At 49.1% G+C, this 22,442-nt stretch overlaps 1 protein-coding gene across 1 annotated transcript in view; it reads right to left on the bottom strand.

Annotated features, from left to right (window-relative positions):
* Positions 1 to 7,504: 7,504 nt before the first annotated feature.
* LOC144755207 (sulfotransferase 1 family member D1-like) overlaps positions 7,505 to 22,442 on the bottom strand; it is a 297,847-nt gene continuing 282,909 nt past the window's right edge. The window contains exons 7-8 of the mRNA XM_078643898.1: positions 9,152 to 9,332; positions 7,505 to 7,942 (exon numbers count right to left, since the gene is read on the bottom strand). Of these exons, the coding sequence (XP_078500024.1) occupies positions 7,830 to 7,942; positions 9,152 to 9,332 (294 nt within the window). The 3' untranslated portion in view covers positions 7,505 to 7,829. The remainder of the gene's footprint in view (positions 7,943 to 9,151; positions 9,333 to 22,442) is intronic.

The following is a 22,442-nucleotide window of genomic DNA, read 5'->3' as shown; positions in this document are numbered from 1 at the left end:
GAGCCCTGCGGTACCCCGCAGTCCAGGGGTCTGCTGGTGGAGCAGGAGTCACCGTCGAAGACCTGGAAGGTCCTTCCGCTCAAGAAGGATCCCAGCCAGGCAAGAGCGTCTCCGGAAACTCCCAGATCGGATAGTCGACACAGCAGAGTTCTGTGGCACACCGTGTCAAACGCGGCGCTCAGGTCGAGGAGGATAACTGCCACTGATCCCCCTTGGTCCAAGATCCTCCTGGATTCTTCCGTCACGGCTAGAAGAGCCGTTTCTGTGCCATGTTTGGGACGGAATCCTGTTTGAGTAGAATCCAGTAGGCGGGTCTCTTCGAGGAATTTTGTGAGGTGGCGGTTGATGTGTTTCTCCAGAATCTTGCTTACCCATGGTAGCAGGGAGATGGGGCGATAGTTGTTAGGATCATTGGGGTTAAGGTTGGGCTTCTTCAGTAGTGCTTTCACCATTGCCTGTTTCCAGGTTGGAGGTACAACTCCCTTTAGTATGGAGCCGTTAAGTAGATCCATAAGGGTGGGGAGGATGACTTGGCTAGCTGTGGTCATCGTGCGGGGGGGAGCTGGGTCGCAAGGGGAGCTTGATTTTGTCTGTTGTGAGAGGGATTTGAGTGACTCTAGGTCTAAGAGAGAAAAATTGCTCAGCGTTACTCATAGGGGGTGTTCTTTTACTGTGGGAGGCTGAGATTCAGCAGCGCTAAGCTCTGGGACAGGGGCCGCGAAGGATAAGTATATTTTGCTTATTTTTTGATAAAAGAATTCGGCAGGATTATTGCAGCGAGCCATGGGATTGTCGGCTGGGACTGCAGGTGGGGGAAGCTTGGAGAGGCTTTTGACTATTTGGTAGATTTCTCTTGACTTGGATTTAGCTGACATGATTTTCTCCTTATAGTAAGCGAATTGTACTGTGGTTATTTCGAGTTAGTAAGACCTAATGGCTTCCCTGTACTTGACTTTGTCAATGGTGGCAAATCCCAGGCGCCATTTTCTTTCAAGCTTCCTGCACTGACGTTTTTTCTCCCTGAGCTCCTCTGAGTACCAGGGGGCAGTTTCTCGTGCTCTTTTTACCACCGTTTACCGGGCGGGGAGAATAGAGTCGATAGACTCCTCAATCCAGTTGTTGAAGTTGCTACTGTCGGATATGGGGTTCTGGGAGAGCGAGGGCTTTGAGGCTGCCAGTGAGCTAGACCACTGTTCTGGAGGGAGCCTCGACCAGTTTCTCATTTTTCGCGGTGTGGGGGTGTGGGAAATGGGTTTGTGGGTGGACCAAGTGAGGGGGATAAGTAAGTGGTCAGACCAGGGGAGATGTGTAATACTACCTACCGAAAGGTTGGGGCAGTTGCTAAAAACAGGGTCCAGCAGGTGACCCTTGTTGTGGGTGGGGGCTCGGATTAGTTGCTCCAGTTGGATGGCGGCCAGGCCTAAGGGTAGCTCATTAGCGGTGCTGTCAGCGTTATCGTCGAAGTGAATATTAAAATCACCTAGCAATGTGAAGTTGGAAGAGGACATGGCTAGTTCGGCCGCTAGCGAGGGTAGTGAGGAGTGGGAATGGTTCAGTGGGCCTGGAGGGCGATACACAAGTGCACCTGTTAGGCTGTCATTGGGGGTGAGTTTGAGGCAGAAAGACATGCTTTCGCAGTCTGGGATAGGATCCGGGATACAGTGGCACTGGTATAGAGTTTTGTGGATGATTGCGAGGCCTCCGCCCTTCCCCCGTGTGCGGTCCCCACAAGAGGTCTGGTAACCAGGGGGGAGTGCTTGTATCACATCTGGATCACAGTCAGGGGTTAACCAGGTCTCGGTTAGGAAGACAGCGTCGGGTGTTCGCTCGTCTATTAGCAGGGAGATTTCCGCGCTATGTTTGGGCAGGGATCTGCAGTTCAGGAGAAGAAGGGTGTATTTCTGCTGGTCCGGTTTATGCCGTGCGGAATTAAGCCTAGTGTTGCAGTATAGGCAGTATAGGCAGGAGGTGGGTAGGTCCAGGGGATGGTGACGGTGGTGACAGCCGGCTTCCATGGGAGGTTTTAGTGTGAGGAGGGAAGCGGAGCTGTATTGTATCATTGGGGGCTTGGGGTGGCCAGGGGCTGTGGCCCCTGTCCCCGGCCGGCCGTGGATGGGCGCAGACGGGCTTGCGCGGTCGGCCGAGGCACATTGCTTAAGGGAGGCGTGGAAGGGGGCGTGGCCGAGCAGCAGGGGGGCGTGTCCAGGAGCGAGGGCTTCCTTGGAATGGCGTCTCTCTAACCGCACGAGCCCTTAATCGGCTGCGCGGCCCAATGTCCTGGAGGTAAGGGAGAGCCAGTGGGGGGGGGGGGTTCAACACAAGTTATTACACAACAAAGCGATTAAAATGTTTTAAAAATCAAATATCCCGGCTATTCGCCTCAGGAGCGCTGGTCCTAACTAATACGCGCTGTCTCACTGGCGCGCTTTATATAGTGTCGGAAGGGGGCGTGGCTGAGCGGCAGGGGGGCGAGTCCAGGAGCGAGGGCTTCCCTGGAATGGCGTCTCTCTAACCGCACGAGCCCTTAATCGGCTGCGCGGTCCAATGTCCTGGAGGTAAGGGAGAGCCGGTGGGGGGGGGTTTCAACACAAGTTATTAAACAACAAAGCGATTAAAATGTTTTAAAAATCAAATCTCCCGGCTATTCGCCTCAGGAGCGCTGGTCCTAACTAATACGCGCTGTCTCACTGGCGCGCTTTATATAGTGTTGGAAGGGGGCGTGGTCGAGCGGCAGGGGGGCGTGTCCAGGAGCGTTGGCTTCCCTGGAATGGCATCTCTCTAACCGCACGAGCCCTTAATCGGCTGCGCGGTCCAATGTTCTGGAGGTAAGGGAGAGCCGGTGGGGGGGGTTTCAACACAAGTTATTATACAACAAAGCGATTAAAATGTTTTAAAAATCAAATCTCCCGGCTATTCCCCTCAGGAGCGCTGGTCCAAACTAATACGCGCTGTCTCACTGGCGCGCTATATATAGTGTTGGAAGGGGGCGTGGCCGAGCGGCAGGGGGGCGTGTCCAGGAGCGAGCGCTTCCCTGGAATGGCGTCTCTCTAACCGCACAAGCCCTTAATCGGCTGCGCGGTCCAATGTCCTGGAGGTAAGGGAGGGCCGGTGGGGGGGGGGTTCAACACAAGTTATTACACAACAAAGCGATTAAAATGTTTTAAAAATCAAATCTCCCGGCTATTCCCCTCAGGAGCGCTGGTCCTAACTAATACGCGCTGTCTTACTGGCGCGCTTTATATAGTGTTGGAAGGGGGCGTGGCCGAGCGGCAGGGGGGCGTGTCCAGGAGCGAGGGCTTCCCTGGAATGGTGTCTCTCTAACCGCACGAGCCCTTAATCGGCTGCGCAGCCCAATGTCCTAGAGGTAATGGAGAGCCAGTGGGGGGGGGGGTTCAACACAAGTTATTACACAACAAAGCGATTAAAATGTTTTAAAAATCAAATATCCCGGCTATTCGCCTCAGGAGCGCTGGTCCTAACTAATACGCGCTGTCTCACTGGCGCGCTTTATATAGTGTCGGAAGGGGGCGTGGCCGAGCGGCAGGGGGGCGTGTCCAGGAGCGAGGGCTTCCCTGGAATGGCATCTCTCTAACCGCACGAGCCCTTAATCGGCTGCGCGGTCCAATGTCCTGGAGGTAAGGGAGAGCCGGTGGGGGGGTTTCAACACAAGTTATTACACCACAAAGCGATTAAAATGTTTTAAAAATCAAATCTCCCGGCTATTCGCCTCAGGAGCGCTGGTCCTAACTAATACGCGCTGTCTCACTGGCGCGCTTTATATAGTGTTGGAAGGGGGCGTGGTCGAGCGGCAGGGGGGCGTGTCCAGGAGCGTTGGCTTCCCTGGAATGGCATCTCTCTAACCGCACGAGCCCTTAATCGGCTGCGCGGTCCAATGTTCTGGAGGTAAGGGAGAGCCGGTGGGGGGGGGTTTCAACACAAGTTATTACACAACAAAGCGATTAAAATGTTTTAAAAATCAAATCTCCCGGCTATTCGCCTCAGGAGCGCTGGTCCAAACTAATACGCGCTGTCTCACTGGCGCGCTATATATAGTGTTAGAAAGGGGCGTGGCCGAGCAGCAGGGGGGCGTGTCCAGGAGCGAGCGCTTCCTGGAATGGCGTCTCTCTAACCGCACGAGCCCTTAATCGGATGCGCGGTCCAATGTCCTGGAGGTAAGGGAGAGCCGGTGGGGGGGGGTTCAACACAAGTAGTTACACAACAAAGCGATTAAAATGTGTTAAAAATCAAATCTCCCGGCTATTCCCCTCAGGAGCGCTGGTCCTAACTAATACGCGCTGTCTTACTGGCGCGCTTTATATAGTGTTGGAAGGGGGCGGGGCCAAGCGGCAGGGGGGCGTGTCCAGGAGCGAGGGCTTCCCTGGAATGGCGTCTCTCTAACCGCACGAGCCCTTAATCGGCTGCGCGGTCCAATGTCCTGGAGGTAAGGGAGAGCCGGTGGGGGGGGGGTTCAACACAAGTTATTACACAACAAATCGATTAAAATGTTTTAAAAATCAAATCTCCCGGCTATTCGCCTCAGGAGCGCTGGTCCAAACTAATACGCGCTGTCTCACTGGCGCGCTTTATATAGTGTTGGAAGGGGGCGTGGCCGAGCAGCAGGGGGGCGTGTCCAGAAGCGAGGGCTTCCCTGGAATGGTGTCTCTCTAACCGCACAAGCCCTTAAGCGGCTGCGCGGTCCAATGTCCTGGAGGTAAGGGAGAGCCGGTGGAGGGGGTTTCAACACACGTTATTACATAACAAAGCGATTAAAATGTTTTAAAAATCAAATCTCCTGGCTATTCGCCTCAGGAGCGCTGGTCCAAACTAATACGCGCTGTCTCACTGGCGCGCTTTATATAGTGTTGGAAGGGGCATGGCCGAGCGGCAGGGGGGCGTGTCCAGGAGCGAGGGCTTCCCTGGAATGGCGTCTCTCTAACCGCACGAGCCCTTAATCGGCTGTGCGGTCCAATGTCCTGGAGGTAAGGGAGAGCCGGTGGGGGGGGTTTCAACACAAGTTATTACACAATAAAGCACTTAAAATGTTTTAAAAATCAAATCTCCCGGCTATTCACCTCAGGAGCGCTGGTCCAAACTAATATGCGCTGTCTCACTGGCGCGCTTTATATAGTGTTGGAAGGGGGCGTGGCCAAGCGGTAGGGGGGCGTGTCCAGGAGCGAGGGCTTTCCTGGAATGGCGTCTCTATAACCGCACGAGCCCTTAATCGGCTGCGCGGTCCAATGTCCTGGAGGTAAGGGAGAGCCGTTGGGGGTGGGGGTTTCAACACAAGTTATTACACAACAAAGCGATTAAAATGTTTTAAAAATCAAATCTCCCGGCTATTCGCCTCAGGAGCGCTGGTCCAAACTCCTCTACTCTATCTGATCCCAATTCCCTCCCAGGTTCTGGTTAAAATTGTACGAAACCAACCGCAATAAGAAGGCCCTGGGGGAGTCGACCAGGGGAACTATAAACTAACCAACACAAAACACAATTCCGCTCTCCCCACACTCCTTTTACAAAAGTTCATAGATACATAACAAAGCGATTAAAATGTTTTAAAAATCAAATCTCCTGGCTATTCGCCTCAGGAGCGCTGGTCCAAACTAATACGCGCTGTCTCACTGGCGCGCTTTATATAGTGTTGGAAGGGGCATGGCCGAGCGGCAGGGGGGCGTGTCCAGGAGCGAGGGCTTCCCTGGAATGGCGTCTCTCTAACCGCACGAGCCCTTAATCGGCTGTGCGGTCCAATGTCCTGGAGGTAAGGGAGAGCCGGTGGGGGGGGTTTCAACACAAGTTATTACACAATAAAGCACTTAAAATGTTTTAAAAATCAAATCTCCCGGCTATTCACCTCAGGAGCGCTGGTCCAAACTAATATGCGCTGTCTCACTGGCGCGCTTTATATAGTGTTGGAAGGGGGCGTGGCCAAGCGGTAGGGGGGCGTGTCCAGGAGCGAGGGCTTTCCTGGAATGGCGTCTCTATAACCGCACGAGCCCTTAATCGGCTGCGCGGTCCAATGTCCTGGAGGTAAGGGAGAGCCGTTGGGGGTGGGGGTTTCAACACAAGTTATTACACAACAAAGCGATTAAAATGTTTTAAAAATCAAATCTCCCGGCTATTCGCCTCAGGAGCGCTGGTCCAAACTCCTCTACTCTATCTGATCCCAATTCCCTCCCAGGTTCTGGTTAAAATTGTACGAAACCAACCGCAATAAGAAGGCCCTGGGGGAGTCGACCAGGGGAACTATAAACTAACCAACACAAAACACAATTCCGCTCTCCCCACACTCCTTTTACAAAAGTTCATAGATCTCAGGAATAAATATATCCAACTACATCTATGTTGAACCAAAAACATCATAATCTGTCTTGTTGCTCATACAAAAACTGATTTTTATTGATTATCATAAACATATTGTCTTTTAAAGGACTTTTTCTTTAAGATATGATTTTTACATTGTTCTGGACATCATTGTAAAGCATTCACCCATTGATCTGACCTCTCCTTTATTTATTTGCTCACAACACTCAAGGTACTCAAACCACCCAACCTATCTCTCATTCATACTCATACAGCTATATTCAGTCTCCCTCAAACACATATTTAAAACATTGCAAAGTTATCCCGGTCCCAGTGAATCACCCACAGTAAACTAATTTTAAATACAATCTTCAGAAGATGACCTATTTCGAGGTATAAGCACAAACTTTGCTATGAGAAGTGGACCCCTTCATAATTCATGTAAATAACTACCATGGATCTCATTCTTGGCAGGAGACACAGAGCCAGGCTTGGTCTGCACCAGAGGGCATATATGCAGGGGTCTAACAAAGTACCCTGCAGCCCCTGCGGATTAGGGGGCCAACCTTTTAGGGGGCCCCCCGCCCCATCAAGAGGCTCACGCAATAAATTTCTGCGAGATATAGGATACTGCAGAGACCTCCTCACATTCTGCAGGTGGGCCCCACCATGTTGCGTTATGCCACTGCACATATGGCACACAAGAAAACATTTGGCTTACACTACGAACACTCTTCTTTATGCACCTCTAACTATGAATGGCTTTTATATACTAAGCTTGCCCATGCAACTAAAGTCCTTGATTAATATTTTCAAGAGTTTTGTTTTAAGTAAACAATATTTCGAAGTGTACAAGCAGACAGCAGACATGTAATAATAAAGAATAACACGCATTAGCAACAGTCCTGGTTTGCATTTTGAGTCCTGACTAATTCATTTTAAAACGCCTGCAGCAATGAAAAAAATTACAAAACCAAAAATAATTGTTTTCTGTATACAGTGCATCTATGAACTAAACAATGTAATGTGTGATGAATCAGTGGGATTTTGCAGTGAAAATGGTCCCTGCGCATTGCAAAACCAGAACTCCAACATGATGAGGTAGGAGGGAAATAATTCTGTGGCTGGAGCCAAAGCCTACTCTATGCATGTTTAAAAGATATGAGAACAGAAAATAAGGTAGTCATCTTCACTGTCAGGGCAGATGCAAAAAGAGAATTAAAATATTACAATTTGGTAATTTTCTACCGCAGTGAATCGGAGACCTGGCATCCTTAACTCAAAAATGAAATGTATCTACAAATGGATTTTTTATGCGAAAAGAAAATCTAATTTGCCATAATATTGATAAATACCAGAGGAAAAGTTAAGAAATGTATAAGAGGTAAACAGGAGCAACTAGGAGGGAGATTAGACATTTGATCGTTTGAGAAATGTTTTATTCTTCTTCCGGATTTAAGCTAAAAATATTACAAGTCACTGAATCAATATCTAGTCAAAAGATGGTTGGGGAGAGTCGCATGTGGCCCTCATATCTCTGTCCGGAATCGCAGTGTGCTCCCTGCCATTTTCCGCTCATAATCTTCATCAAACGTCTCATTCTGGGCAACCGTGAACATGTTCTTCCAGTCTCCGGCAACCCCTGTGTGGAAAGACAGTCAATGGACAATACAATGTTACTTAGTAAGCCCTGTTCCAAAGGCTTTTGCAGTATTTTTGCATTGCTCTAAGACAGGGTAGGACTGGGACAGAAAATAGGCTTGGGCACCAAAATAAAAGTGACATCTATTAGAGAATCAGATAGATAAAAGAATGGCCCACATTTGCAGGTCAGGGCACTTCAGGATTTATACAGATGGGTTACATAGGTGTGTTGCTAGCTATGGGAGACTGCATGCATTTGAGCTTGCAGCAGGCAATGTTTGTGGTAATGTCGGAGAAATCAACAGTAAATACCAGTCCACCAGACCATAAACAAGGCTCACTAACAGCAAAGAAAACTAAACTGTCCACACACTTACTCATTAGATCAGCCCTTAAGGCAGTGCCGGATCATCTTATAGGCCAGTCCAAGCATCCTCTAAGAGCGACTATAAACTTGCAAAGAGTGTTGTGGTGTTGTAGATGCACTCCATAAGCAGGAGCAGCTCTCCACCTAAACATGGGACATACTTAGATGACATATTATATTATGAAAGTAAATTCCCACAATCCTTCTGTAACACAGCCCACGCCTACTTTCCCTTTTGTTTGTATGCATTGCATCCATCTTATGCACCAGTACATCACACATATGGTCTTAGCGGTGCATGAATGCCAGTTATGCGTTCAATTAGGTTATTTGACAGGGCTTCCTCATGTCCTTGGTGACAGGAAAGGCAATTAAGTCATACTCATAAGTTATTCTAGGACAATGGGTTTTCACTAGAAAAACCACTTTTTGGCCATTCTTCTGGGTATGCTACCAGAATTACCTGATGTAAATATTGCATAGTAAATATATTTTGCAGAAACATAATCTCATTGAGTTTAGATTTTCTAATATTATCTATCTCCAATGGGGATATATTTTTGTAAACGATATTTAGGACACAATATTTACATCATTAAATAATATTGACAATGATATTCTGACATATAACCTCTTTCTGTGTTCCAGATAATTCAAATAAAAGGAGTTATGGGCTGAATTGGGAAATACTAGGTTACAGAGAAATCACAAATTCCATTTTTCTCATAGACTTATCAACTGCTAGAAACAGGTGGAATGGGAAAGAATGAGCAAAAACAGGTGAGAATAATCTCAGAAACACGTGTTGTTGAGGTTAGGTTAGGCTTTGAATCGGCTTACCTTTTCTCATGAAAGGAGACACATTGTGGTCCATGAGCGTGTCTGGGAAGGCTCTATAGTTTGCCATGGGGTTGCTCTTCATCTCTTGGAAGGATGTGTGGTGCAAAATCTTCTCCAGAACTTCATCTGAGACTTCACGCTCCAGGAAGTGCAGCACTTTCAGGACCTCACGTCTAGGATCCTGAGAAGCCGACACGGAAAATGTGTTATTCAGCAAAGCAGGCTATAATATTACTGGGAGATTATTCACCAGAATTTATCTGGAGAAAAAAATCCTGGTCGCCAGTAAATACAGTCATCCATTTTGGGTGTAATCTGGGAAGAAAGCATTCTATTTTGCTTGTTCTGATCCAGCATTTTTCCTATTCAGCCTAATTCGAAAACAAAACAGACTACAGTTTTGATATGACATAATATAGAGGTACACTAAAATAATAGACCACATATTTCTATTTTAACGTGCGTACATCATTTGAATGTCTTATTGCTCATTTAAAGTTTTCTAGATGTACATTTTTTGCTAATTATTATAGTGCTTGTACAGTATTTAAAAAATACTTCTTCTAATGAAATCCTCTAACGTAGCCAGATGTTTAATCTTAGTGAGATCACAATGACCTCAGGACACCCCCGCGCCGCACGGCCACCAGCTGTAGCGTGTGCGTCCCCTCGCTACTGTCCTCAGCCTCGCTGAGCCCGCCCCGTCGACCCCGCCCCCGCCGTCATATTTTGCGTGTGTTTTCTTTATTTTGTGCTGCCTGTATAGTTTTGCCTTTCTGTTCTGTGCCCTTTATTTTTCCTTTTTGTGCCTGCATTGTTAGCGCCGCTCTCTGTGCCCCCCACCCGCTTCCCGCTCCCCGCTTCCCGCCGCCTGCGTGCGGCCACGCCCCCTTACCTTCTGTGCCTTCCCCGCTCCCACCTCCCAGCTGCTCCGCCCTCCCTCCCACTTCGCCATAAATGGCGACCCTGCATACGCGCAGCGTTGACGCGCAGCGGGCGCACCGATTGTGCGCCGAAGACGCGCCAAAGGTAAGCCCGTCTGCGCCCGTCCGCGCCTGGACCGCGCCCAGTGCCAGGACCCCTGGCCCCCACCGACGGAAGCCGACCCGACGGACCTACGACGCCACCGAACTCAACGCACTCAACACCGGCCGAACCCCGGGCTGCTACCGAGCCACACCGAAACGCACCCACGGACCCTTCAGCTGCCACTCCTGCACGTTCACCTGCAACCGGACCGACGCTACACCAACACCCACCAAGCCGAACTCCAGCAGCACCCACCTGAAGTGCATCCTGCTCAACACCCGCTCCGTCCACAGACACGCCGTCGAGCTCTGGAACCTGCTCGACACCACAGCCCCAGACGTCGCCTTCCTCACGGAAACCTGGATGAACGCCTCCTCAGCGCCCGACAGAGCATCGCCATCCCGGACGGCTACAAGATCATCCGGAGGGACCGCGTCAACCAGACCGGAGGAGGCATCGCCATCATCCACAGAAACACCATCCGCATCACGACCGACACCGACGATACCCTCGCACCCACCGAACACCTGCACTTCCAGATCCACGTCAACCCCAAGACCACCCTCAGAGGCACTCTCATCTACAGACCCCCGGGACCACGCACACAATTCAGCGAAGACATCGCCGACTTCATCAGCCCGCACGCCCTCCCCTCCGCCGACTACATCCTCCTCGGGGACCTCAACTTCCACCTGGAGAACAACAAAGACCGCAACACCACCACCCTGCTGGACAACCTCTCCAACCTCGGACTCAAGCAACTGGTGACCACCCCCACCCACTACGCCGGACACACACTCGACCCGATCTTCTCCTCCAGCAAGGACATCGCCTTCAGCCACGCCACGGGACTCCACTGGACGGACCACAGCTGCGTCCACTTCAGCTTCAGTAAGACCACGCTCCACCATCACCAGCAACAGGTTCCCCGCAGAAGCTGGAACAAGATCACCGCAGACCAGCTCGCTACCTCCCTGAGCAAGAATCCTCCCACCAGCACAACGAACTCCAGCCAAGCGGCCACCAACCTCACGAAATGGATCAGCGACTGCGCAGACGACCTCGCCCCTCTGAAGATCCCACCGAGCAGACCCGGCAGCAAGAAAGCACCATGGTTTAACGACGAACTCAAGAGCTCCAAGAAGAACTGCAGAGCACTCGAGAAAACCTGGCGCAGAGACCCAACACCGGACAACATGACTGCCCTCAAGCTCGCCACCCGAAAACACCACCAACTGATCCACGCCACCAAGAAAACCGCATTCAAGGAACGACTAGACAACAACGCACACAACAGCAAAGAACTCTTCAACATCGTGAAAGAGCTCTCCAACCCCAACGCCGGAAACAACGACATCACCCCTTCGCAAGACCTCTGCAACTCCCTCGCCTCCTACTTCCACAACAAGATCGCGGACATACACAACAGCTTCACCACTCAACCGACGCACGCCACGATCGAACCACCCCCCCCCCACAACCACCCTCCGCGCCTGGACCCCGATCAGCACCGAAGACACCGTCAACACAATGAACTCCATCCACTCCGGATCCCCGACAGACCCCTGCCCTCACCACGTCTTCAACAAGGCCGACGCTGTCATCGCACCCCACCTGCGGGACATCATCAACACCTCCTTCAACACCGCTACCTTCCCGGAGAGCTGGAAGCACGCCGAACTCAGCGCCCTACTTAAGAAGCCATCAGCCGACCCCACCGACCTCAAGAACTACCGCCCCATCTCGCTGCTTCCGTTTCCAGCAAAAGTCATCGAGAAGACCGTCGACAAGCAACTGGCCGCCTTCCTCGAGACGAACGGCTCCCTCGACCTCTCGCAGTCTGGCTTCCGGGCCAACCACAGCACCGAGACCGCCCTGATCGCAGCCACCGATGACATCCGAGCCTTGCTCGACAATGGAGAAACAGCGGCCCTCATCCTCCTGGACCTCTCCGCGGCCTTCGACACAGTCTGCCACCGTACCCTAGTACAGCGCCTCAGCAACGTCGGAATCCAGGAGAAGGCACTGGAGTGGATCATCTCCTTCCTCGCCGGAAGGACACAGAAAGTCCGCCTCCCCCCGTTCAGATCAGAGGCCACCGAAGTCATCTGCGGCGTTCCTCAAGGCTCCTCGCTCAGCCCAACACTCTTCAACGTCTACATGAGCCCCCTCGCAGCCATCGCACGCCAGCACAACCTCAACATCATCTCCTACGCCGACGACACCCAGCTGATCCTCTCCCTCACCAAAGACCCCGCCACCGCCAGAGCCAACCTACACGAAGGGATGACAGACGTTGCCAAGTGGATGATGAACAGTCGCCTGAAACTGAACTCGGACAAGACGGAAGTCCTCATCCTGGGATCTGCACCCTCCGCCTGGGACGACTCCTGGTGGCCCCCCGCCCTGGGCAGCGCACCCAAACCCACAGACCACGCACGCAACCTGGGCTTCATCCTGGACTCATCCCTCTCCATGACCAGACAAGTCAACGCCGTCTCCTCGTCGTGCTTCAACATCCTGCGGATGCTACGTAAGATCTTCCGATGGATCCCCACCGAGACCAGAAAGACGGTCACCCAGGCCCTCATCACCAGCCGTCTGGACTACGGCAACTCCCTCTACGCCGGAACCACCGCCAAACTCCAGAAGAGACTCCAGCGGATCCAGAACACCTCAGCACGACTCAAACTGGACATCCCCCGCCGCAGCCACATCTCCGGACACCTGAGAGACCTGCACTGGCTCCCGGTCAACAAGAGAATCACCTTCCGTCTCCTCACCCACGCACACAAAGCCCTATACAACCAAGGCCCAGGATACCTCAACAGCCGCCTCAACTTCTACGCTCCCACACGCCAGCTCCGATCGACCAGCCACGCCCTCGCCGCCGTCCCCCGCATCCGAAGAGCCACCACAGGAGGAAGGTCCTTCTCCTACCTGGCCGCCAAGACTTGGAACTCCCTTCCGACCCACCTCCGCCTGACCCAAGACCACCTCGCCTTCAGGAAGCAGCTCAAGACCTGGCTGTTCGAGCAGTAGCGGACCCCCTCCCCCCAGCGCCTTGAGACCCTCCGGGTGAGTAGTGCGCTATATAAATGCTATGATTGATGATTGATTGATTGACAAACAGTGTTATTTACACATGATATGAATGGATGGCCCAGTCAACATAAGTTTGACACATGGTTCAAAACATTTACACGGACGATTGGCAGGGACATCTTAAGGATATTGGGGGCCCGGGGCCAAACGTATTTTGGAGGCCCCTGTTGGAAACATCTTGAAATTATGACCCAAATTCATCTCTTTTATGACCTCTTTGGCCAGGTCACTGATAGCGGCCAGGCACATTAGTCCAAATTTCTAAATGTGCTTACATCTAATAGTCAGATATAGTGACCTGTGTTTTAAATATTGTAACACAGCAGCAGCTAATTTATATTACTGCAAATAATCTCTGTGACACCCATTTCTCATATGTAAGGTCCTGTTTTGATCTATAAGAACCTTTTTTATGGATTTTGCATGAAACATAAATACATTTCTCCGCAAAATGCCTGTAAGAGGCTCTCACACATTACCCACATTAAAAAAACTTAAAGGAAAACAGTATTTAAAAAACACTTTTTAAAGAATTATTCAAGGTCAGTAAGGTAAGACTCTGCAGAATAGATGGCTTTGTAAGGGAGCCCTGTAAAGGCTGTTGACCTGGGCCAGAGCCCACTTTGCCCATGCCTTAAAATGTCTTTGGCGATTGGTGGGGAACAGCTGACCTAAAACTATGTAATGTACAGTACAGCCTTAGAAACATGTTTATCTTTAGTGATGCTAATAGGAGGAATGTTATCACACACAATAAAGCAGCCTATCTGACAGTCAACTGTACAGTCAGCTGGTAATTGCCAGTTCACCCAATGGGATCAACAAGTCCCACATTACAAAGTGTAAAGACAGACGATCAAAAGTTTCAATCACAAAAGACATATCCGCTAGCCAGCTAAATCATGTGTTTATATGCAGCCTCTTCTGCCCCTCCCAAACACAGACATATTCGTACAAAGGGAGTATACGACTTGAATTATGCACGGATATTGAATGGTGTTCCCCCAACCTTTTAGCTAATCTGTTGGAATTGGAAAACTGTGTCTCCTGTAAAATGAATGTTGGCCTCATATAAGGATCTAATGATTCGTCAGAACTTGTACAACCCACTTGTACTGCAGGAAGTTGAAAATCAATATTGGCTGCTCGTGAAACAGTGTTAGGTCATGACAATGCAGATGAACTGCCATCCTGCAAAGCAGGCAAGTCACCTTAATGGGTGGAGCTATCAGCTGGTACTGGCTTTTTAGCCAACAGCAACTTTGCATTCTGGGGAATTATAGTTTATTTGTAGGACCTTGCCTATGAGGAAGTTGGCTAAAAAGCAAGAAATAGATTAAAGTGTCGCTCTTCCTGCTAAATCTTTCCCCTTACATTAAGAAGAAGTGGGAAGGGAAGACTTGGAATTAAATATTTACTACAACTTCAAAAATGGCTAGCTGGGAAATAATCAGTAGACATAAATTTAGTCCATTCTAGGCTTTGATAACTGCTGCTGACTTTGTTGTCAAATCTCCACCAGGAAAAAGACAACGATGTAAATGTGCGGCCAGGCATGCAGCTGGTCTTTTTTAAATAGGACACCCTATTTGCATGCAAGCGTACAATGCTGGCATTCATAACCAAATTATTTATTGATCACAAAATGAGCTGAAAAGGAAGCATGCCACTACTCTAGTTCTGTAGTCTGAGAGAGATTTGGGCCTTGGGCAGCAGTCGGAGCACAAGGTGTGTAAAACACACACAGCATCCATTTTACGACATCCTCATTACTCACACTTCTTCCCTATTTTTTATCCATCATTCCTTCGTTTTCTTCCATTATCCCTGCTTTTCATCCCTGCTTCTCGTCAATACTTCCTATACATCATCCCTGCTTGTCAATCCAATCCAAATCAAATGTTTATTCAAGACTTAAAAATGTCATAAAAGTTTACATTGATAAAATATGTACATTTATAGGACCAATCCAATAAAATGTCAAAATATTTTAAAACTACATCTCATTAAAATGTAAACAAACAAAGCAATAGAAACTGGTGAATAAAGCTAAAAGGATCTGTTTTAAAAGTTTGGTGTTGAGAGCACGCGACGCGGCAAACATAATGGCCGCTCCCACTTGAGCTCCACGATTTCAGGCAGCGCTTTTTCACGAAGGACTCGTTTCCTGCCAGCATTCTCCTACTTAAACGGCTGATTATTGAATCGGAAATGCCCCTCTGCAGCTGGGTATGCTTTTCCTAACTTAAAATGCTTTTTTTCATGTAGAAAAGTGCGAAAACGCACCTTCCTCAATAACGGCCGCCATTTTGTTTTGTTTTTCACTCGTTTTTTTTTCTCTAAACAATTTTTTCCCTCTTTTCCTTGAATATGACCCTCCAGTTACCTTTGTTTTACATCTACTGCTGCAACTTCAGGACATTTATCCTATATGACTAATTCATGGATGTTTCCTGGATCTATTTTTACCTCAGCATTACTCCTTTGAATGTGCGTCACTGGTATATGAGGTGCATTCCTTGATCCACATATCTGCGCTACCATTCTTTTGTAGTTTGCTGTATTTTTGGGTACCTAATCTTTTTTGTGTGCTTTTCACTTCGCTGTTGTGGCTTTTTGGGTCAGTTCATCATTTACACACTCAGGTGGTCCGCTTCCTCTTTACTTCTACACTGGTCCTCTCACAGTTCGCCACAATGGAGCACGCACACAACTCAAAAGCTTCAAATACCACCTCCGCTACACGCAAGGACCCTGCTTCCTCGGGTAAGCGCCTCAAAAAGGACCCTCCTTCTCCATCTAAGTCTCCACATCCTGACACTCTTGAAGATATAATGGAGGAGCTACGCCTCATTCGCCCCTTTATGGCTGATAACACTACTACCTTACAGAGACTGGACGAAAAATGGTCCAACCTGGACAAGAGGGTATCAGATGTTGAGCAACAAATCAGTGATGCCCACGATGTTGTTGCCAAGGTTGCTGGCCTCACTAAGGAAGTTGAAATGCTCAAGAAAACCTCTGAGGATTTGGAGAATTGTAATAGGCTCAACAATCTGCGCATTTATGGTATTCCGGGTAATTCGGAGGGGTCAGACATCATCCAATTTTTAAAGACACAAGTCTTACCTGTCACTGGATTGACTAAGCTTCTGGATGTGAATATTCAAAGCGGTACAAAGTGGGTGGTGATGGACGGACCATCTGAACCAATCAAACACTCATACCCAGTCAAAAGATCTGGGTTTAATCCATCACCGTTCTTTAGCCCACTCTGCCACCCCAGTTCAGACATGGCTATATGCAAATCAGTCTGTGCCTTATGGTAACAGTCCAGCCCGAACTGCCAAGCCATGCCTTCCCTGGACCGGAAACAAGCTTCCGAGGACCGGTTTCTGGCATTACAGCCTTCTTCAGCCCGGCTTGCATGAATCCAGTGGCAAAGTGAGCAAGGGACTCACGTCTGAGCATACCCTGCCACACTTATGGCGGGCAAAAGCGGTACAAAAGGGGGTGGTGATGGACGGAGCATCTGAACCAATCAAACACTCACACCCAGTCAAAAGATCTGGGTTTAATCCATCACCGTTCTTTAGCCCACTCTGCCACCCCAGTTCAAACATGGCTATATGTAAATCAGTCTGACCCTGTGCCTCATGGGAACAGTCCAGCCCGAACTGCCAAGCCATGCCTTCCCTGGACCGGAAACAAGCTTCCGAGGACTGGTTTCTGGCATTACAGCATTCTTCAGCCCGGCTTGCTTGAATCCAGTGGCAAAGTGAGAAAGGGACTCACGTCTGAGCATACCCTGCCACACTTATGGTGGCCAAAAGCGGTGCAAAAGGGGGTGGTGATGGACGGAACATCTGAACCAATCAAACACTCACACCCAGTCAAAAGATCTGGGTTTAATCCATCACCGTTCTTTAGCCCACTCTGCCACCCCAGTTCAGACATGGCTATATGCAAATCAGTCTGACCCTGTGCCTCATGGGAACAGTCCAGCCCGAACTGCCAAGCCATGCCTTCCCTGGACCAGAAACAAGCTTCCGAGGACCGGTTTCTGGCATTACAGCCTTCTTCAGCCCGGCTTCCTTGAACCCAGTGGCAAAGTGAGCAAGGGACTCACGTCTGAGCATACCCTGCCACACTTATGGTGGCCAAAAGCAGTACAAAAGGGGGTGGTGATGGACGGAGCATCTGTACCAATCAAACACTCACACCCAGTCAAAAGATCTGGGTTTAATCCATCACCGTTCTTTAGCCCACTCTGCCACCCCAGTTCAGACATGGCTATATGCAAATCAGTCTGACCCTGTGCCTCATGGGAACAGTCCAGCCCGAACTGCCAAGCCATGCCTTCCCTGGACCGGAAACAAGCTTCCGAGGACCGGTTTCTGGCATTACAGCCTTCTTTAGCCCGGCTTGCTTGAATCCAGTGGCAAAGTGAGCAAGGGACTCACGTCTGAGCATACCCTGCCACACTTATGGCGGCCAAAAGCGGTACAAAAGGGGGTGGTGATGGACGGAGCATCTGAACCAATAAAACACTCACACCCAGTCAAAAGATCTGGGTTTAATCCATCACCGTTCTTTAGCCCACTCTGACACCCCAGTTCAGACATGGCTATATGCAAATCAGTCTGACCCTGTGCCTCATGGGAACAGTCCAGCCCGAACTGCCAAGCCATGCCTTCCCTGGACCGGAAACAAGCTTCCGAGGACCGGTTTCTGGCATGACAGCCTTCTTCAGCCCGGCTTCCTTGAATCCAGTGGCAAAGTGAGCAATGTACTCACGTCTGAGCATACCCTGCCACACTTTTGGCGACCAAAAGCGGTACAAAAGGGGGTGGTGATGGACGGAGCATCTGAACCAATCAATGTATAAGCTAGTGCAACACAAGGCCAAAAGGGAATGGGATGAGAAGTATTGGAATGAGCTGTTCTATGCAAGTGAATATAGAAATATGGTTGCATTTTGGTATTTGGTTAAATGGGGCAAGGGAAAGCCCAGCCAACCACCTACTAACCATGTAGCACCCAAACTCTGGGGCTCATATTTCAAGACGCAGTTTGCCACTTCTGCTCGAGAACTCGAACCGTCCTATGGTTCTCTCCTTATCCCTGTAGGCAATCCCCCTTGCACTTTACTAAGCAGGATGTTGATACAGCACTTAACAAGATCCCAAGAGGTAGAGCGCCCGGGCTTGACTGTGTACCTGCTGACCTGTTCTTGTATAATAAGGTTGTGTGGGTAACTTACATTCAGTCTCTAGTGAACGCCATTGCAAGCGGCTCTCCTATACCTGAATCATGGATGGGTGCTGAGATTATCCCGATTTTTAAAAAGGGGGATCGCTCAGATCCTGGTTATTACAGGCCCATAAGTTTAATCAATTGTATACAGAAGGTGACTGCTAGGCTTGTGTTGAATAGGATCCTAGGCTGGATTGATGAGTTTGATATTCTCTCCCATCTACAGGCCGGGATCTGTTCACAAATGAGTACTATTGACAAAGTTTTTAGATTTGTTTTTATTTACAGGGGTGTGGTGATCCTTAAAGGTGGTACATTATATGCTGCATTCGTAGATCTCAAGGTGGCATTTGACCTAGTTCCGCGTGCCAAGATGTGGAGTGTTCTTGCGGAACAGGGCACGCCCTTGGATCTGCTGGCCTTTTTAATTAAACGCCATGATGCAAATTTTGCACAAGTTTGATGGGGTCAGCAAGGGAGGGTGACAGATAGATTCCCGATCACCAAAGGGGTCCGCCAGGGGTGTGTACTGGCACCAACGCTCTTTTCCTTGTATATTAACAGGGTGATCCAGTACTTTACAAACCACACTACTGACGCCCCTACCCTTGATGGCAGAAAGATCCCTCTGCTAATGTTTGCAGATGACACCTTGTTAATCTCTAAAATGCAACAAGGTCTACAGACGGCGATTGCGATATTTGAGGTGTTCTGCCGGGACCATGGTCTTATAATTAACGTGGACAAGACAACGTTCATGGTGCTACATAAACGAAAGATCGTCAGAGGGAGGGTAGCCATGAATGAAGTCACACTAGAGCAGACCCAAGTTTTTACCTACTTGGGTATTACCCAAGGATGCAAACTAAGTTGGAAACCGCATATAGACCAGTTGGTCGTCAAACACGCACAACTGTCTGGCGCCTTAATAAAGGAACAGCACCTTTCTCACACTAAGCCGATTGCCCCGGTGCTAAAAATCTACAACTAAAAAATTAGCGCTTCGGTCCTGTATGGGGCCGCACTATGGTGCTTTAGCAATCTAGCGGCATTGATGACCTTCCAAAATAAATTCATGAGGGGCATAACTGGTCTTCCACAATCCACCCCGCTATTGCCCCTCTATTATGATTTGAGATGTCAGTTTCTAGAGGATGTGGCACGCTATAGACCTGTGGCCTACTGGAGGAGGCTATGGGTTACCCCCAAGCTCTCCAGTACGCTCAGGCACTACTCAAGGTCAGGGATGCAGACAGTGCGTGTAAAATTTTATGGCTGAGGCAGCTAAAGGCCACCTACAACGAGTTGGGCCTCAACTCCTTGTGGCAAATTCCTGTAGATAATGTCTTTCCATCTAGAAATGATTTAAATGAGCTATATTGGAATATGGTCACCACAAAACGTTTTATGTCATTAACCAGGCCCTCTTTATCAAGAGATTTTTTTAAGCTTAAACACGATACCATTTAGGAAGGGTACTGGTATCTTATCACGGTTCCCAGTGATAGGAAACGATATCATCAATTTAGGGTGGGTACTCTCCCAGCTAACTCATTCACTGCTAAATGGCACTGTAAGACTAGCACGAAAAGTCCATTTTGCCCAACTCATACTGAATCTATAGCACATATTATGTTTATCTGTCCAGTGCATAAAAAAACAAGGCATACATGGTTAAGGTCCATTTGCTTGATGAAGGGCATCAGTACTGGCAACGGAGCACTAAGGATTCTGAAAACGGACAGCAGGGAATCAATTGTAATTGCGGTTGCCAGATTCTTACACTGGATGTGGGAAATTCGTGCACACAAGCTGAGCCTGACTTAAATTGTTTTATACTGCTATTACCTGGTCTTCTAAAAAATTCTTTTAACTTAGTCACAACCATTCTGTGGTATTATTGTATTATGGTCTGTTTTTTTTTACAGTTTTAATCATGTTTTAGACTAATTTCTTGTATATAGGGATGGAGCAACTTGTGGATTCATTTTTCTATTATGTCAGTTTTCTACTATTGTGAGAATGGAATGTTTAATATTTTAATTGTAGGGGGGGGAGCCACGCTAGCAACCAAGATGGCCGCATAGGCTCCCGGCTCCGCCGACCTCGGACTCCCGCCGGAATATCCTGTCATTTATCCTGTCCTTGCACCCAGCCACCGTGTGTATGAACCTGCCGTGAGATTAATGATGCTATTCCAAGATTTCTACCTGTTCGGCTGACGAAGATATGTCGAGTGGAAGCTTGCGGCCTAGATCTGCCCAGAAGCCGGGGTCTCGAGTACTGGCCCATCCGGGTTTCAGTTAAACAACATCGGCTGTGGTGGTGTGATTGGGTCCGGTCTACCGGAGTGGGAAAAATTTCTTTCGCTTTCTCTGATTAATGTGGATGACGTTTGGCTGCCTTGGTGAAAGTCGGAGGAGGGGTGACAGCCCAACGGTTGCAGCTGTGGACGGGGGTCCTGCCCGGTGACCCGGTAAAGGGCCTGCTGGTGTTCGCTGGGTCGGGATCTCCGCCTGCGGTGGTGGACCTAGGATATCATCGGAACAACTGATAAGTCCCCCTCTGCAGTCGACCGTTCCCGACTCGCCCGTCCCCCTCTGAGAGATTGAGCTCGATGGGGGAAGCAATCATGACTGTCACCGATCAAAGAGTAGTGGAGCGGACCGAGAGTGACCCGTCACTACGAAATGTGTTGGCAGCCATCGAGTCAATTCATGTGTACGTCGAAGGCCGCATTCAGACGATGATGGCGCGCTTGTCTGAGATGGTACAAATTGGACCGGACCCTACTCCACTATAAGACACGGTGGCGACCGAGACACCCAAGAAGGCCACTCTGATAGAGGAAGTATACCCCGTATGGTGTGAGGTGTCGGAGCCTTTGACCAGTGTTTTGGACGATGAGAACAAACTCGATGCCACCAATGGATTGTTAAGCCTACGATTGTTGCCGACTATGGAATGACTAATTGATGATTCCATTCCAGAGACTTTAGATAAGAACTGTTATCGGAATGGAACTGCGTCACTCCCCTATACATCGGAGCCGCTAAGATGGCGGACGAATCAACGCTGGGAATCCATAACGGGGAGGGGAGTCTCTGGACCTGACGGTGTTCACAGCACTTTCCTTCTTCTGCTTTGTCTTGCATTGAATTCTATTACATTTTCTTCGTACTCGGACTGTCCTGTGGAAGAGGTGGTTTGTCCGGAGGGGACTCCTGCGTCTGATTGGAAGGGGCAAGGATGAGTTTGAAAGACTGGGTTTGACTTAAGTATGATGGACACGGGATCTGTTAAACTTATGCTTTAGGAAGGCTGGGCGGTGTTTGAAGTTTCCCTTGTAGAGACACATATTTGTTGTCCGATAGATTTCTTGACTTCAATCTGGGGATTCATGGTTCTGGCGGGGGGGAGGGGCGACTGGGAGCCCGTACGAATATGTCCTCCTCCACTTCTCTTCTCTACTTTGGTAGATTACTTCTTTTAGAACCTAGTTAGTTGGGGCCACAGGCACGCTGCTACTGGGGGTTAGGCGATAGCCATTTGCAGGGGTGCAGGGTGGGGGGATGGGTTTTTTGTTTTCTTTTTGTTATCGCCCATATAATTATTTTCTTTTTCAAATTTTTTCTCAGTCTTTCCTGTACTCGTAATATTGTCAAAATATCCGGACTCTGATCCTTAACTTCTAATGTCAGGTTGCCATGATTCTCCTACTGTTTTGATTTATGGGTGGGAGGGTTTTGAGGATCCGCTTCTAAACTGTTCAACGATTATACTGATGCCAATTTTAATTTTGTGTTCAATAGTGCGGACCTCTCGAATAATTTTTACTGCTCTACGTCTATCCTGTTTTTGTACCAATTTACCCTGTTATCATTGGATGTATACATGTAAA

The sequence above is a fragment of the Lissotriton helveticus genome, chromosome 5_1 (genome assembly GCF_964261635.1).
Source record: "Lissotriton helveticus chromosome 5_1, aLisHel1.1, whole genome shotgun sequence".
In the NCBI taxonomy this organism is placed as follows: Eukaryota; Metazoa; Chordata; class Amphibia; order Caudata; family Salamandridae; genus Lissotriton; species Lissotriton helveticus.
The sequence above is the reverse complement of the archived record's forward strand: the minus strand, read 5'-3'. Positions and strand labels throughout refer to the sequence as shown.